This window comes from Fragaria vesca, linkage group LG5 (assembly GCF_000184155.1).
Source record: "Fragaria vesca subsp. vesca linkage group LG5, FraVesHawaii_1.0, whole genome shotgun sequence".
NCBI lineage: Eukaryota > Viridiplantae > Streptophyta > Magnoliopsida > Rosales > Rosaceae > Fragaria > Fragaria vesca.
Window position 1 is genome coordinate 6,727,343 of NC_020495.1, and position 17,202 is coordinate 6,744,544.

A 17,202-nucleotide genomic window follows, 5' to 3' on the forward strand; every position below is an offset into this window, starting at 1 on the left:
ATCACTGAAAATCTTCTTTCTTATTATAAGAGATTACATGAACAATGCACATTGGGATTCTTAAGTGTTGTTCCTAGAAAGTTACAAGGAATATATGAAGAAGAAGAAGAAGAAGCATAGTATATGGTTACTCTTTGGACTTGACCATACCCATCTTGAAAAGTAAACAAAAATCACTCAGTTCTTTTCACTTGCAGTAGTACTACTTCTGTTGTTGGACCACAACTTGCTAAGCATTCTTTTGGGTCTTGTAGGCAGTAAGCAGAGAGCCTTAAGCCTTGAGCTTCTCCCAATCCCATTGTCATCAAGATCATCGTCTTCCTCAAGCTTCATTCGTAGCGTTGACATCTTCGACTTGGGTGATTTAAGGCCCGAGACACTCCATTGATCGTCTGCAGGGATGATGCTAGAGGCACTTAAGGGCGGTGGAGGTCGTGTTGGGTCAATGTCATGTGAGGCAAGCAGAGCCCTTATGTTGCTTGGCAAATCGGTTACTTTGCCGCCCGCCATGGCTGCCCTAGCTTGCTCAAAGAAGAGAACTTGGACCACCACTCTTAGTGGAAGTAGCTCATTTTGTGCAGCATGCATGCAGGCCTCCATTGAAAGCTTTTTGCAGTCTAGGATTCTACACAGCCTTTTCCTTTCACTCTTGTTCAGGTCTGGATGTGCCTGATTTTGATGTCCAAGCATATACCAACTTTAATCAATAAATTTAAAGTTACATCACTCACTATCAACGAGAATCAGACTAAATTATATCACAATTTGTTTGATCCAAAATTATAAATTTGGGGATGCACAAAAATGTTATCGACAGATTGTGGACTAATTCTTCCTATATTACTGCTGGTACCACCTAATCCTATTAGTAATAAATTATGAATGTGACATGATTTTAAGGTCAAGAGGTTGGTTATCTACTTGTAATGCTGACCCACAACCTAAAATGTGACAGTGAAACTAATTTTGCCCAGAAACCTAAACACTAGACTAATGGAAACTTGAGAACCTAATCCTGTCATTTACCTTAAGAACAACCTAACTGTGAGGGTGAAATATGCCCAGAAGTCGAAACACAATGAGAATTGGAATGATGATGAATTTAAGCCCAAGTAGTAACTTGTAATTACCTTTAGGTAAATGTCAATAGCTCTGTAAAGGTCATCATGATCAAGCCTGGCAAATTCTGGTAATGCCTCAGCAATTGCAATGAACTTAGCCAGAGGCAAATTTACATCCCTGCCAACTTCCTGAAGATACACATCCACAAGCTTTGCCACTTTCAGCTTTGAGCTATGTGATGCTGAAGATGATCTTCGGCTCTCCTGAAACTCAAAATCAATGTTCTCAGCTGACCTCGACCTTCTCCTTTGGAAATTACCAAGTTTGGACCTTGGAGGACTAGTAGGGGGACTCTGCCCTTGTAACTTGAACTGCTCCAAGATGGTCATAACAATGTCTACATCATATCGAGTACCCTTAGCTTCATGTGGTACAGATGGTATTAGCAAGTCACCAACTGTTGCCTCCTCTAATTGAAGCCCAACTCTTTTAGCCAATTCCATTTTGGAAGAGGAAGAAGCATTGAGAATATTGGCTGCTTTCAACAGTTTGAGCAAGAAACTGCTAGAAGTGGCACCTTTCTCAGCTGGAACTAAGCTAACAATTGTCTCCAAAATCAGCCTATGCTTTGAAGTCAAATCATTCCCACAGTCTGAATCCGAATCAGATGTCGATGCTGCTTGTTTGCTGTACCCATTTTTTGATATGTTGGGCAGCCATTTTGCTGCATATATTTTCAATGCATCACCTATGAGATTAGAGGGTATTCTTCCACCAGATTTAATACCAATCATGGTCCTCCAGAAAAGGTCTATTCCCAGTTCTGCTATATCCTCAGCCCACCACCCCTTGTTTCCAGGCTTGCCATGCCTCAGGCTCTCGGCACCGTTGCACGACATGTCGTCTCTGCCCCTCCGGGAGTAGCTATGTGACAAGCTGACCTTTGAAGGGTGTGTTAGGACTTTGGAAGCAATTGCGTCTATACATCTGCCTGTGATTCCAAGGTCCTCAGACCACAGAGGAAAGGCCTTGGTGCTTTGTAGAGTGGCAATTGAGTCCCTCCAGCCATGAAGTATGCAAGAGTTGAAGAACACCTCAAGCTTGTATATCAAATTTCCCTTCTCAACGTCTTCAGTCATCTGCAAGTACTCTGCGGCGCAGCGAGCAGCTACAATGTTGTGAGCACTGAGGGTGATGGTGATTCCATAGCAGAATTTTGCGCAGAGCTCGAATGCCTCAACTCCACTCGGAAAATCATGCAGTTGGATTATCTGGTGTTGTGAGCTTTCTGCATATTCAGAGCAGAGCCTCTGCAACCTCAAACACTTTGACAGGAGTGGAAACTGTGTGACATGTGAAAAATGGATGAATAAACTTCAAGAAAACATTCATCTGCAGTGAATTGGAATTTTGTGAGGAACTTAAAAGAGTGTACTACCTTATGGAGCAAATATCTGCTTCCCTTCACTTGAATTATAAGATCACTTGAAACTTCAGAGGAAACTGACCTGAATTGAGCAGAAAAATGAGAAGGAACAACTTTTAGTAACCTTCAATTCATCAGTGACAAAATCGTATCTTAAAAGTAACTCCATATTTAAGGTGTGCTCTTACCTTACAGCCTCAGAAGTGTAGAAAGTATCTGGCCTAGATCCAAGTTTCATAAACTTCATGACTGATTCCTTTGTTTCCTTCACATCAAATTCTCCCTCAACATAGTTGAATTGGATACTCCAACTTGTTGGGTTCTAGAACTTGTCCCAAGTGAGCTCAACCCCAAAAATACTAAATTCCACAACATAAAAATGGAAAAGAATTTCCCTTTCTTGGATGAGAGACAGAGAGAGGATATCCAAGAACAGAGGAAAACCAAGAGCTCTTCTCTTGAGGAGGGTGTGATGCTAAATGAGTTTCATATATAGAATGTATTTATAACATCACAAAGAGTCAAAATGACAAAAACCATGAGGAGCAAAAACACCAAATCCAGGTCCTATCAGTCAAACTCGATACCCCATGTGACTTGGACATGCAAACAAAGAACCCAAAGTCACTGCAATCCCAACCAAATCCTCCAACCAGCCAACCAGGGTTAACCAAATTTAAAAGAAACACCAAGCTTAAACAACTACAGGTGCTCAAACCCCCAAGTAAACAAAACCAACTGAAAAAAGGATGATTCTTTAAGATCAAAACCTGAATCTAAAGCAAACCCAGAAACAGAAACTGCCAGGAAAATCGAATATTGACCCTGAAAAATGAAAAGATGTGAAAAATGGTGAACCTTTCTTTTCTGCAAGACTGTAACTTGAAGAAGAAAAATGGATTGAGGAGGGCCTTCTTCTCTAGCAAGTAGTATGGACATGCCAGCGTGCAAATCAAAAGGCAACTCCCACGTGCTTGTCTAGAGCCCACTTTGTGCCCTTCCCTCTCATCATTGCCGCTCCATTTTCTATTCCAATTCTAAGCGCCCCCAGATTATATTTTTTTGTCAAACTCTATTTTATACACAGTATCATTATCGAATTGCCATTGTTAATTTCTAAAGGTGAATATCAGAGGGGAAAAGAAGCAAAACATGAGTGTATTTTATACATGAAAATGAATACAAATTATACAAAAGAGGTAAAGCAAAGGAGAAGAATAGGATATATCGCTATCAAGGAGATAGGCTTTTGAGGTCAGAACCAAAAAAAAAAAAAAAAAAAAAAGAGATAGCCTTTTGAGGCTTTGGGGAGTCCTTTCAGCCATTCTCCACCACCACCATATCATACAGGATAGAGCAAATGCCAGAACTCTCCCCAGTGATTGGATGCAATATCGAAACTGACCCTTCTTGTAGTAATGGCATCTGGCCCATGACTGAAGCCCTTGAATACTATTGGTGTGATGGTGAAGACAACATGCATTTGAATGATGTTAGAATGAGGGCAAGTGAAAGCTTTTTTGGTCCTAAACTTTGATAAATGCAAAGGCTAATAAACTTGCATAACTTTGCAGTTGAAGGTCATCTTCCACACATTGCACATCGGATTATTTATGGGATTTTGCAGCTTTGGGATTTTTTTTTTGTTCATATTTGTGAATTTGATGCATGATAGTTACAACAATCAACAATGAGTTGAACACTGACAAGCTGCAATGCAGGCCACATTTTTCTAAACATTGATCTTGTGATTCTAACTTTCTAAATAAGCAGTATCCGTACGTATTCATACTTATTCATACGTATCATATACGTTTAATGCATGATATATAGCTACAACAATATTGTGCAAAACTGAGCAGTGAGCACACTGGCAACAACAATTAATGCAGAGGCAAAATATGGATCAAGATCCTAAATAGAAGACTAGAATCGAACTCTCTGTGAGTGTAAAAAGTCTTGTGTTTATTGTCAAGTTTCGCATCAAATGAGATGTGTTTTCTTGGGTTTGTGAAGAAAAATAGACAGAATGTCTACATCTTCAACTTCCGGGGAAGCAAGAAAACCCCACCTCATCTGTGAATTCTGATCCAAGTTGAAGCCATAAAGTTCAACAAGAGCTTGGGTTCACATATTTCTCTAATTAGATCGCATTTCCTACACTCATTTATGATTCTTTACCAGCTTCCAGAACCCTTTGGAGAAAGAAAAAAAATTAATGAATTAAACCAATTAACTTTGCAAGTCTCACAAGTACGTAATGAGAAGTAGTTGAAAACCACAAGTCTCCATTTGGAAGAGAAAACGAAGAAAAGAAAAACAAGCAAACGATTGATGAAACGCATGGATGTTAGGGACACTCTTTGATTCATGGAAAGAGAAAGAACATGTACACGGGCAGCTAGTGTCTGCTCAAAGTTGCACCATATTCAGGCATAATCAGGCAGAATGAGACCCCTTACATTGTTAAGTCTCGTTCAATGTCCTCCAGATTAGAACTTGTTAACTTGTCTTGGCTCGATCAATACCTTACTGGTTTTTAATTCACTTACCTCAAATCGACGCAATTGGCAAGTTTTGCCGGTTAGATATTTGGGGCTTTCATCATCTGTGTTCCTAGCTACCTAGCTAATATACGTTTTAGGGATTGTCTTCGTTTAATTAAATTCTTTAATTTTTCGGTCGTGATAATAGACTCCGTATACAACTTTGACCGAGTCTATCATCACGAAATTTTAGTGTTAACAATCACAAATATCTAATCTGAAGTCTTTCAACACATGCGCGCAACTTGGATTGTGATATTCTACTAGTGGTGTTAAACATAAAGAAATAAAGAAAGAAATAGAGGGTAAGCTGTGGGAATATACGATCGAGTGGTGTTAAACATAAAGAAAGAAATAGAGGGTGTATATTTGGCGGGGAAAAGCTGATGTCCACCTTAGCTACAAGGTGATCGAGATAGAGGAAAGAGGATGAATCAAACAGTTCCACGAATACCTAATATTATTGCCGTAATGGTCCTCCCTGTGCTGCCTAACGGGGTGGCCAACAGACAATACGGGGACCCCAACTAACCCCAGGCTGCGCCCAGCTGACTGAGTCCTTCACAGTTTTCATACCATATCCACAAGGGTTTAGTTTTGGCCATACTTCACCTTAGCCTCATGGTCATGCATAGCGTCATCTAATAACTTGTATGGATTTACGTACATTGGTTCACTTGCGAACATTGATTATCTCAGTTTACATTGAAAGGTTATAACTGTTTGTAAAATTAGATTCTTAAGAAACACAAGGAGCCCACAAAATTGTATGCATAGAGATCCTGTTATGAAATTCCAAGCCAGCTAGGGTTAGAATTTTATGAGGGAATAGAGGCACCACAAATCCCACATTGGTAAAGCAGAAAGAGACGTTGGTCGTCAGTGAATGGCCTGTACGTGTAAATGTGAATGCTACAATTCATAACAAGCAACAGCATCGATCTCGAACACAGAACACAACAAGCTAAGCATCAGAATCATATATGTGTCTCAGCCAGTGCGCTATATATGCAGCTGTGGATGTATACATACACGTACCTACAAATTCTGAATCCCAAAAGACAGTGAATCAGAATTAAAACATGTAAGCAGAGACAGAGATAGAGATAGTAATTACTCGAGTTATTCAACATAATCTTTCATCTACCAAACATGAATCACAACGATTATTGAACCCTAATATTTTCGAGAAATTCATTCTTAATAATCACCTAAAGGGCTACGTAATAATTGAGTCGTCCGAAAAATGTCCTGTAATCCTGAATAACCTGATGTCAACATAAACAATGGAATATGCAACCTATAATGCAACAAAATATTTGAAAGAAGCTAAAAAAGCTCAGTAGCAGCATCCTGTCCATGCCAATTAGCCGGAACAAACCCAAACATTCTTAGCTATAACTTAAACAACTTTTCTATGTATAGATTTATCATTCTTCTCTCAATTTTTTTCGTTAAAAGTTTAGAGTGTTTTTGGAATTTTGTCTTTTGTTTTAGGAAAAGTTATAAAGAATATGTTTAAGCAAAACAACCAAGTTTTTGATGAAAATTGATAAAATTTGTGATATAGAGAACCTATTGGAGTTGGTCTCGTAACTCATAAGAGAGTATGGAAGACATAAAGGTGCTTGATGATATTGCTGTCTCGATCCAGCATATATAATCTTCTTTATATTATTATCATTTTAAGTTTTTAACATTGTAAATAAATGAACAGAGGAAAGTGTACTAATCACTGTATATATCATGCTTAATAATTAATTATGTATGTTCATATCATGACGATCTATTATTTGTAACAGTACGTTTATTGCAATTTTGTCATATAACAAACAATCATCCTCAAGTTGGTGTTGTCTTTGGTAACTATTTCTGTCGACAGATGACTAAACATGAAATAAACCAGAAAAGACTAGATTCCAAAGTTAAACAGTTAAGCATCTGAGGGATCCCACATGGCTTCCAATAAGCACAACAAAGCCTGCTGCAATTATCCCATTTTCGTACGCACAAATAGTTGATTCTGTTTTAATGTCATCACTGAGAGTAAGATCGAGTGCTCTTCTTGTTGGCCTGCACTGCATGTCATCGATCACGTTGTTTCAATTTGATTGCCTCCATCTAGCTAACTCGTTTTTTTCTTTTCTTTTGTTGAGAATCAGTTCGGGTTTAAGCTGAAAGTGGCTTCTTAAGCAATTTCGACCTCTTCGTTTCATACCACAAAGTCGATCTATTTGCCACATTAGGTCAACAAAGGGCAAAAATTAAGTATGATTTGCTTTCAGCTGTCTGTCATCAGATGATCTAGTATATCAACTAAAGGGATCTGAAAAGTTAGAATGGCAAGGAATCTTAATAATCATTTCATCTGATTATTTTATAAACGGAACAAAAAATATGGAAAAATTGTTATGTATCAAACAATTAAATAAATGTATATAGATAACTTTAATAATAGACTTACTTATCAAACAAAAACCAATATATAAGCTTTAGGTTTCGATAAATGTTCTTAATTAACATTTAATTTTCAGCGAGTCAAACTCACAAGTCACAATGTTTCGCTTACTTACGGAGTTAATGTCACTATACTCGGCACGTACAACAACAATTTGTGATTTTGATAGATGTGTTTCATGTTTTTATTTTTTTATTTAATATGATTATAAACAACTTTTCGTTCATAATTCTTGTGACATTTCACTAAACTTCATCGTGCTAGCATATGCGATGATTCTTATATGCACCGAAGTTCACTTAAATCTACATCTATTAAGCGATTTATGACAAAGAAGGTCTTAATTTCCAAGAGATGTGGTCTATCATTTCCAAGATTAGATAGGTTAATTAACTTACACTTTAGATCAAGTCATGGTTAATTAGGTCCAAGCAGCAATTAGCCAGTCAAAAGAGATCAAAAGTTTAATCTGAAAGCTTAAAAATCACAAATTTTAGTTTAGTTTGTAAGCTTTAGATGATCCTCAAGGGAACAGCTAGCTTCCCCAAGATACCTACCCTCCTCCATTTGTCAAAGACATATATAATCGCGTGCAACGCATGTTTTGAGCAGGATGAGTATTGCAATGGCAAATGTGTTTCACTCAAGCTTTATCATATTATTGACTGTAATCAGAGGTAATTAACACGCTTATGTTTATATGCATGCATGATGATGATGATTAGTACTATTGTACTAATCCAATTATCATAATTAAGCATGTTTTTTTTCTAGGATTTGCTTTGACATGAAAGATATACATCATCATATACCATTCGCCTTCTATCGACTGTTTGGCGGCTTGAGGTTCACTCAGACCCAACAAGATATAATTTCTTTTGGGTATAGTTTCATTTTTACCCTGCTGAAAATAGTGCAAGACAAATATGTATTTGCTTATTGATTTGATGATTTGATCAAAGGCCAATAATCCTTTTTTCCTTTTGTTCTTTTTCACAAAGCTGTTCCTGTTTTATATATATAATTAAGGAGCTAGCTAGCGCTGAGGAGCAGTGTAGAAAGGAACTTGAAGGTTTGTCTTATTTCTCTGTATGGTTCATTCCCGATCTTTGTCATGATCTTGTACCTTCCTCTTTTAGGCATGGTGAAATCTTGATAAGCTGTTTAGTTTAAAGAATGTATACTGAAAGACGGAGCTAGCCAGCTAGGTACTAGGTCTGCATTATCATTGCTCTAATCTTTTAGTATATACGGCCGTCATTCATATATAAGTTGATTTATGTTATTGTTTTTGGGGTAAATTCCGTTGATGTTTTCCAAAGTTTGGCCAAATATTCGATTCATAGGCAGCCGGAAAGTTCAGTGAAACAACTACCGTACCTACATTTATACGTGAAGTGTGGTCGGTCGAAACATGATCGTTTTTCTGATGCTAGTAACACACATTTTTTCTCTATTCACCCACCCCGTCTATCTTTCTTGTTTCCATAATAGTGTGTTAATGGCAACACTCAATTGTTCTATTACGTTGTACACAACTGAGCACTATCTTAACATGAGTATTACGATTGTAAAAGGAATTAATTAAAAGGAAAGTGGATGCTTAGGGTAAATCTTGTTCATGCTTTCGAGAAATTTACACATGTTGAAGGAGCACACTCCTTATTTCCACAACACTCATCATTCTGCAGATGCCCTTCAACGGGTAAGAATTGAAGAAAAGAAAACGTCAGACAGACTGGTGAGGATTAATATCAACTTTATTAAAGGTGTTGTAGATTAACATAATCTTGAAGAAGAAATAACAATTCCTTTCTCTGTTTTGGGATCAGTGACGATAAACAATCGAGAAATTCATGATGAGCTCTACCATACGTGTCGAATAAAACTTCTCCTTCACTTTTGTGTCGAAAGTCGATCAATTATTTCATCATTCGTATCTGGGTAACGAAAGCGAATCGGCGATCAAAAAGGGAGTGTTTTGAAGTTGGCAGAAATTGGTAGCTGGGTTTTTGAAAACAGCTGCTTTTAAGCACTAAGGTTGCTATATAGAATAAGACGTTCTAATTAAACTCTGTTCCAATGTGCTAGCAATTCGTAATATACTATTAAGAACACAGCATATACCAGAAAAAGATTAAGATCGATAATGGTAATCATTCAGGCCCCATATATAGCAATGAGCACCAGGGACTCATGATCAGACAGCAAGTCTAGGTCAACTTCGTGATCGATTAGTGGAACAAAGGGAAAGAAACTAATCAAAGAGAGAAAGCATTGCTAGGGTTCGGAGTACCACTGTTAAAATTGAGGTTGATGAGATGGACTTTAGGGCATGGCACCTGTACATCAATGAGTAGTTTTCCATTCTCAGCTCATTCTTCTTGATTTATTTGATTTAAGGTTTAGGGTTGGCCTTTTCAGTAGGTTATATATATATATATACATATGTATATATGCAATATATAAGAGACATCATTAATTGTTGACGATGGACCTTGTGGCCAAAATTGCATATAGATCGTAGTAGTGATTGATTATTATTAGGTCAGCCAAGAGGGAATTGTTGTGGTTGATATATGATTTCTGTCGGACCGCAGGTTTTTGCAATGAAGTCATTGAAGTGTAATCTGTAACAACTAACAAGTGTTCCTCCGCTACTTTTTTTTTTTTTAAAGGGTTTTGGGCGTTTGGGGATAATACCCCTTAACGGAAACCCAATTCCCATTCGAGCCGGGTTAGGACCGCCCGTAGACGGGGAAGCTCTCCCAAGATTGTTGCTGCATACACAAGGATCGAACCTTCGACCTTGCTTAAGCCACACTAGCTCCCACCCACTAGTGCAAACAAGTGTTCCTCCGCACTTCCATACAACTAAAGGTAATTAGTTGGATATTTTATATCTCCATTTTGGGGTTAATTTTTCTATTTGTCCTTTGAAGTATGGTCACAATAACATTAGTAAGATGAAATTGACGTTAAAGAAATAGGGGGATGTAAAGAGACTATATGTAAGCTAGGACAAATTAGAGGAGGCCATATATCACAACTACCAAATGATCGATGAACATCATCAACCAGAAAAATATGTCAACACCTGCAGTATAAGTTAGGCTGCAAAGAAAAGTATGTGAAAACTTTATTTGAATCCAAAGTCCTTTTTGGAATTTAGATGATCATCATATATTTAGTTGGACTAGTATGATCTTTCTTAGACAATCAATGAATTTTAGAGTTTCACTAAATTAGTATAATTACGCTATAAATAAAAATGTGTAAACTAAAGTTGAATCTAAAACTTTTTAAATGTATCAAGTACTATGTTAAAGAACGATGTTATAAATCACGTAATTTTAAAACATGATATATATCTATTTTGTCCCATTTTATAATATTATAGTACCGATATGTCTCCTTATTTTAAATATACGTACGCTCCCTTTTTTTTTTGTAATATTGTTTTTTATAAATAGACTATGACATTGAAGTTAAGCTTGTATCAAAATAAAATTTCATTGTCTTAATTAGACAATTACAGACTCAATCTTAAAAGAACCCTAAACAAACATGCATCAATATCTGCACCACTAATACAAAAAGCTGTCTGTTCACTCTACATCGAGCATTACTTTATCGCAGTAAACAAGAAACAACAAATCCGATCCCATTATGAATCCGATACTACACACAAGGCAACAAGAGGAAGGGGACGATCGGTTGCCGTTGATCGATCAGAGAGAATTGCATATTTGCATGCATGGCATGGGCTCCATAACGCAGTAGAGAAACGCTGTAGATGCCCAGATAATGTACAAGTGGGTGACAACACTTAGCCCCATCAGCCTTGTATGCATACAACTATTTCACTAGGAATTAAACTGTTCGAGCATGCAGACAGAGAGACCCGACTAAGCACACATGCATTCTTCCATGCACATTCTCTTGCTAGCTTACTTACTTGGCATGGCCAGATATTGCAAGCTCTCCCTGTCGACCATGACCAAATACAAGCTCTCCCTGTCGACCATGGCTTTCAGTTGGTAAGGGAACAATGACACACGCTCTAGCTACTCCCATATGGGTTCGCATGCACACGTGCAGCCCTGCCTCCTTTGTCTATGAATGTTACGTATCAACCAACTCATTCCCGGCCATCATTCACTGTGATATAATCTTCTGTGTACTTAATTGGCATTGTCTTCACTTCTCTAGCTTTTCTGTGGAAATGGAGAGATTGTTTTATATCGTGTACATATGGTGCTTCTTTCTTGATCATATATGCAAACTATGGCTTTTGCGTTTTTCGCATTTAGGGGTTAGAGTTCAGAGTTTAGAGTACGTCTAGAGCTTAAAAATTGACTCAAAGCTGTTGGGATCTCTTGAAATTAAGCCGCTTTCAAATAGGATATATATACCCTAATAGATTAGCTCGAGTTCTTCACACTCGTCACATATCATGTAAAATTTATAATGCATTAACATGTAAAATTTCTCTGGCACTCTTCTCTCGCTCCCTTTCTCTATAGAAGGAAAACATGGTTGACACAGTGAGGTCATGGCCCAACAAGTGCCTCACTGCCTCGAGTAACTCTAATATACTCCTCAGTCCTCACCTCTACTTAATTAGCTTGAACATGCATTATATACATTATATACTTGAACATGCATGATAACATAACCGTCTTGGAAATCCAGTATGCTATGCATCATCACGATCAATAGCTTCTTAATTAATTTCTGACTTTCTGAATTTCAAATAACGTTTTGGAGGAACAATTATATCGTGAAAGAAATTATAATCTCAATTAATTATCAGTCCTCTCCTCTCCCTAACCGCCCAGCTCACCTTCACTATAAATAATATCTCAAAACCTCACTTGTTCTTCACTCCGCTTTCGAGTTCACACGTACAAATACCATTCATATTCACATATTTTCAAGCAATGGCTTTCAAGAATTTGGTTTTCCTTTCCATAATGATACTGATCGCGTCCATCATGAGTGCAAGCAATGCAGCAACTGCTGCTACTAGGAAACTTTCTGCAGGGATCAAAACGAGCGGTGAAGGCGAAGGCGAAGGCGGCCTAGTGGAATGCGGAAATGCGTTGGTGGAAGTGAAATCTTGCTCGCAAGAGATTGTTGTGTATTTCCTTAATGGCAGGACTGATATTGGCCCGGACTGTTGCAAAGCCATCACCACCATTACGCGTCGCTGCTGGCCTGCAATGCTTACTTCCCTTGGCTTCACTGCAGAACAAGGTGACATCTTACGAGGCTACTGCGATGCCGAGGCTACTACTGTGATTACTACTACTGCTCCTGCTGCAGCGCCACTTGTTCCTTAAACATCTCTTACTAGTTGTTGAATAATTAGTTTTGCATGATGTTTGTTGATCCTGCATGCATTCTAGCTTAATCATTTTATGGTTAATGCCTGTGTCATGTTATTTTCGTTTAATGTTTGATTGGGGTGGGAAGCCTCATTGTTTGTGTTGCCCACCATTGTTTCAACCTTGGGCTTTCTTTTGATTTTATTGCCATTGTTTATGTTTTGCCCATTTCCATTTCCATATGGATCCATATATTTTCCTATTTCTTATTGGGCTTCTTAATTATCATGGGTGCAAGTTTCTTCCAAATTTCTTTAATATGACCTTATTGGTATTTGAAGGAAATCGAAAATATTTTGAATTAATTTGTGATTTACTACCAATAAGAACCCATATTGATAAGAACTTCTTCCAAATACAAATTTTGAACTTTGCTCTTCATCTCCACACCGTTTACCTCTACCAGTATCTTGTAGCCTGAACTTCATACTTCGAGAATTCTCAGTTCTAATGAATTTTTTTTTTACTCTTCAAATGTCAGTGTTTGCTTCAATAGGCTCGAAGCCTTGAATAGAAAATTTTCTCCATAAGGTGATAGACAATATTCAAGGAAATTAAAGGTTAGGGAATCAATCTTATGACTGAATGTCTATCTCAGTGTTTGGCATGTAACATAGTTGTCGCATAAGAATCAATTTAGGACAATTATGATAGAATATATAGGACATAAGATATTTGATAGATCGTTTAATAGGATCTAATTACAGAAGTAGAACCCGGTATTATATGATCTCACATGCCAAAGACGGTGGTAGACCTGGTTAGAAGAATAAGAAGAAAAAAAAACAAAAACAAAAACAACTATATCCAATTGGATGTATGCCATTTAGGTAGAGTTTCATGTATGAAATGATCAAAGAAAATGAGAATCGACTATATACAAGTACGTGACAGCACATAGTTACAAATGAGAATCGATTCTTGAATATGCTTATGCAAATCATCATGTGAGGTATAAAAACTATTAGATATTTCCAATGGCAATGAAGCTTAATTTTACTTAATTATGAGCTAGCTAAAGCTATATATGAACTACCCGTTAGCAGCAAGGTCCACCCAAAGTTGGTACTGCTAGATTACACCGTTGGCATTTGGCAAACTAATTTGCCTAAATCACTTTGTTCTTCCTCGCCTTTATCCGCCCAGCTTTGCTTAGCTTGTATGCATTTCGACACTTTTTAGTTAACAAAAACCCTTTTAATTATGATTTAGCTCCTAAACTAAACCCTTTCTCTTTCTCGTGGAAAAGTGTCTATATGTCTGTCTTCCTAAAGACTGAAAAGAAAGATGCAAGAAAACCATGAAAAGAATAATATGCACTAGCACATGCCCTGTTGTTAGAAAGCCATGCGTAAAGCTGTGCCTGCTTAATCACTGAGCAAGAATACAATAAGGATCGAATTTGAAAAAAAACAACGTAAGGTGAACCAAATTTAAGACATCGATGATCGAATCCGACCCAAGATTAGCTTAGCATGTTTAATTTAGTGACTTGAGAATGACGGACATTGTTAAACTGCAATATTGCTAACCTTATACTGGTTAGTCCGGTATAGCTAAAAACAAAGGTAACTGAAAGCCTGAGACCGATCCATGATCATGAGAACTCTGGTTAATAAAACTAACATTGTTGAGATATCAATCCCATATCAGGAAAAATGGGACATTGTCTATAGTTTATAAAGGTTTGGACTACTCCATCCATTGTCAATTGGTTTTAAATGTAAACCCCAAACTACTTTATCATGGTATCAGAGCGGGTTACCCACTTCCACGTGTGAAGCCTAATGGCCACACGAACTCCACATCACCCTAAATGTTATCCACGTGTTAGGTTTGAAAATTCACCACACGTGCGAGGACGTGTTGGGATATCAATCCCACATCGGAAAAAATGGGACATTGCATGTGGTTTATAAGGATTTGGGATATTCCGATCCATTACCAATTGGTTTTGAATGTGAACCACGTACTACTTTATCAACCAAAGTAAGTCAATACTAATAGAAACAAACAAATTAAAACTTTCATGTTTCCTACTTCGAATGATACTTGACAATAACAACTGCAAGTAACAAGAACAAGTCTGATCCCTTTGGTTTTCTCGTCGATCAAACTCGAGCCAACTGTTAGAGGAGGCTATTAAATTTTATTTCCCACTAAAATATGAAGAACAAGTCCGTGGTTGACGTCGAGTCGTGAGTCATAAGTCGTCTATAGCTTGGATCATACTCCCAAGTGTCTGAATTGACCTCAAGCCTGGGTCAAGTCGCCACTGCTATAGTTACTCTTATTTGCCAGGAATGTTATGTTTAGTTTATTTTCTACAACAGTGAAATGTTACTTTCATAATCTAGTAGTTAAACCATCGCAGGTGTCAGCTAGCTGCTTCATGGCCACAGATGGCAGATTCTGAGTCTACGTCCACGCAATGAAGTTCATACAGAATTTTAGATATTACATTTAGATATTTACAAGTCTAAATCAACACAGAAAGGAAATGGGGAGGTAATGACCTAGAAAGCTCCATCTCCATTTTTGGATTATATACGCAATCGAATTTGGATGCTCAGATCGACATTATGGGTAGCGACTGATAAGGTAGTAACCGATTCATGCGTGGAGAAGAGGAGGTGGTTATTTCGATTACACCTACAGGTTTATCCACTACGTGTTTATACTTCATGGTTCATAGCATGCAATTCGTGATTGACCCGGCTTAATTCCACCAAGGAATCGTTCCAACTTCGAACAACCAGTACTCGTTTTAGAAGGAGGCTTTCAATCTTTTGATAGTAGAAGAAGTAATTTGACGGCGAGAGAGTGATAGGGAAAAAGTATGTATACTAGTTTATTATGTCGTATTGTTGTTCTTACTTGCGTGTTAAACAATACGTCACACTTTTATCGACATGTTCATGCTGTTATTTTAAGATTTTGACTTATTTTAAATATTTTTATTTCGCATTATAAATAAATAAATATCAAAACATTAAAGTTTTAGACTTTAAACTGAAATTATTTTAACAAACATTCATTTGAATTCGACTCCGTATAAGTCTATACTCATAACTCAATACGAGAATTCAATCAGTAGAATCTCCTCTACTTCACAAGAAACTCATTTCGATTAACAAGAAGAATAATTCATGATTTCCATCACATTATTGAAGGTTAATCCAAAGAAAAATATAAGAGTTCAATCTTATGAAGGAATCCATGCACCTAAAGCGAAATAGGTAACAAATGGCAATGATAAGGGAGTTGGACTCGTTTAATTACATGTGATTGAACCAGTCATAGAAAGTCTTGACCAAAAAAAAAAAAGAACCAGTCATAGAAAGAAAAGTATACTGAAAATCGCAACTTTAGGTGACCCTTCACCAGAATCAGCCCCATTGAAGCATCTTTCATTCACCCAAATAAATCACAAACCACAATACAATAATGAAGAAGACTTAATATAGAGTTTATCTAATTAAGTAATTGTTAGAAAATAATTTGAGTAACACAATGAATGTACAATGATTAAAACCCATGTGCTTCTCTGGAATCAATATATAGTATCTAAATTATATCTAACCCTTCAACCACAACATTTTATTTGGCCACCACCCAGTCACCCACCATCTCTCTCTCAAGTCTGGAGTCTCAACCGTCCTTCCCTCCCTCGTCTCTTCCAAAGAAGAACCTAAACCTCATGGTGGGATCCTACACATTTCCTCAAATACCACCATTGACCTTCTAATCAAACTCATCAAATTCACATAGCAAATCAACTTTCTACTAATTTTGATTTGATACAAAACAATTGGTTTCTTGTTCTTAATAATTAAGGTATACCACGTTTTCATGTTATCTAACATGTCGTATCATATTCATGCTTACATTTTCTACCATCAACGAGTTCGAGTTGAGCGAGAGAATATTAACTACAAGTCACTTTGATTTGAGTAAGAATATCAAATACTCTTAATGACTCATGCTCCTCTTTTACAGGGAGCAAATTTGCTCCCCACCCTAACTTCCCCACTTTGCTCCCCATCCACTTAAATGACTAACACTTGTCTCACTCTCACTCAAAAACTCTCTCAACTCCCTTTCTTCTTCACAACTCTTTGCAACTCCCAGCAGATACGGAAGCACTCGGAAGGGGGAGAATGTGGAGGAGTGGCGGGCGAGAAAGGCAGAGCCGGGGAGGCGGCGGGAGCAGGATTTGCAGGCAGAACAGCGGAGCCAGACGAGGTCGCTGCCTGTGTCGGCGACGAGGAGGAGGGGCTGCAGAGGGGAGCCGAGGCGGAGGTGGACGAAGTACTGGCC

General features: G+C 37.6%; 2 protein-coding genes across 2 annotated transcripts; one reads left to right on the plus strand and one right to left on the minus strand.

The window, feature by feature from the left end:
- On the minus strand, positions 1 to 3,416 carry LOC101312442 (BTB/POZ domain-containing protein At1g67900-like). Its single transcript, XM_004299171.1, has 4 exons — positions 2,677 to 3,416; positions 2,501 to 2,570; positions 1,131 to 2,405; positions 1 to 669 (listed from the first exon to the last, which is right to left on the minus strand). The coding sequence occupies exons 1-4, from the start codon at positions 2,733 to 2,735 to the stop codon at positions 178 to 180; spliced, it is 1,896 nt and encodes a 631-aa protein (XP_004299219.1). The 5' UTR covers positions 2,736 to 3,416; the 3' UTR covers positions 1 to 177.
- A 9,019-nt stretch (positions 3,417 to 12,435) lies between these two features.
- LOC101304877 (egg cell-secreted protein 1.2-like) lies at positions 12,436 to 12,837 on the plus strand. Its single transcript, XM_004301009.1, has one exon. It carries the CDS (start codon positions 12,436 to 12,438, stop codon positions 12,835 to 12,837), a length of 402 nt encoding a protein of 133 aa, XP_004301057.1.
- The last annotated feature ends 4,365 nt before the right edge of the window (positions 12,838 to 17,202 follow it).

Coding starts and splice junctions, on each gene's coding strand:
- LOC101312442 (XM_004299171.1), bottom strand. CDS start 2,735: ATGAAGTTTATGAAACTTGGATCTAGGCCAGATACTTTCTACACTTCT. Junction 2,571..2,676: donor TACACTTCTGAGGCTGTAAG/GTAAGAGCACAC, acceptor TGCTCAATTCAG/GTCAGTTTCCTCTGAAGTTT. Junction 2,406..2,500: donor GCAGATATTTGCTCCATAAG/GTAGTACACTCT, acceptor CATGTCACACAG/TTTCCACTCCTGTCAAAGTG.
- LOC101304877 (XM_004301009.1), top strand. CDS start 12,436: ATGGCTTTCAAGAATTTGGTTTTCCTTTCCATAATGATACTGATCGCG.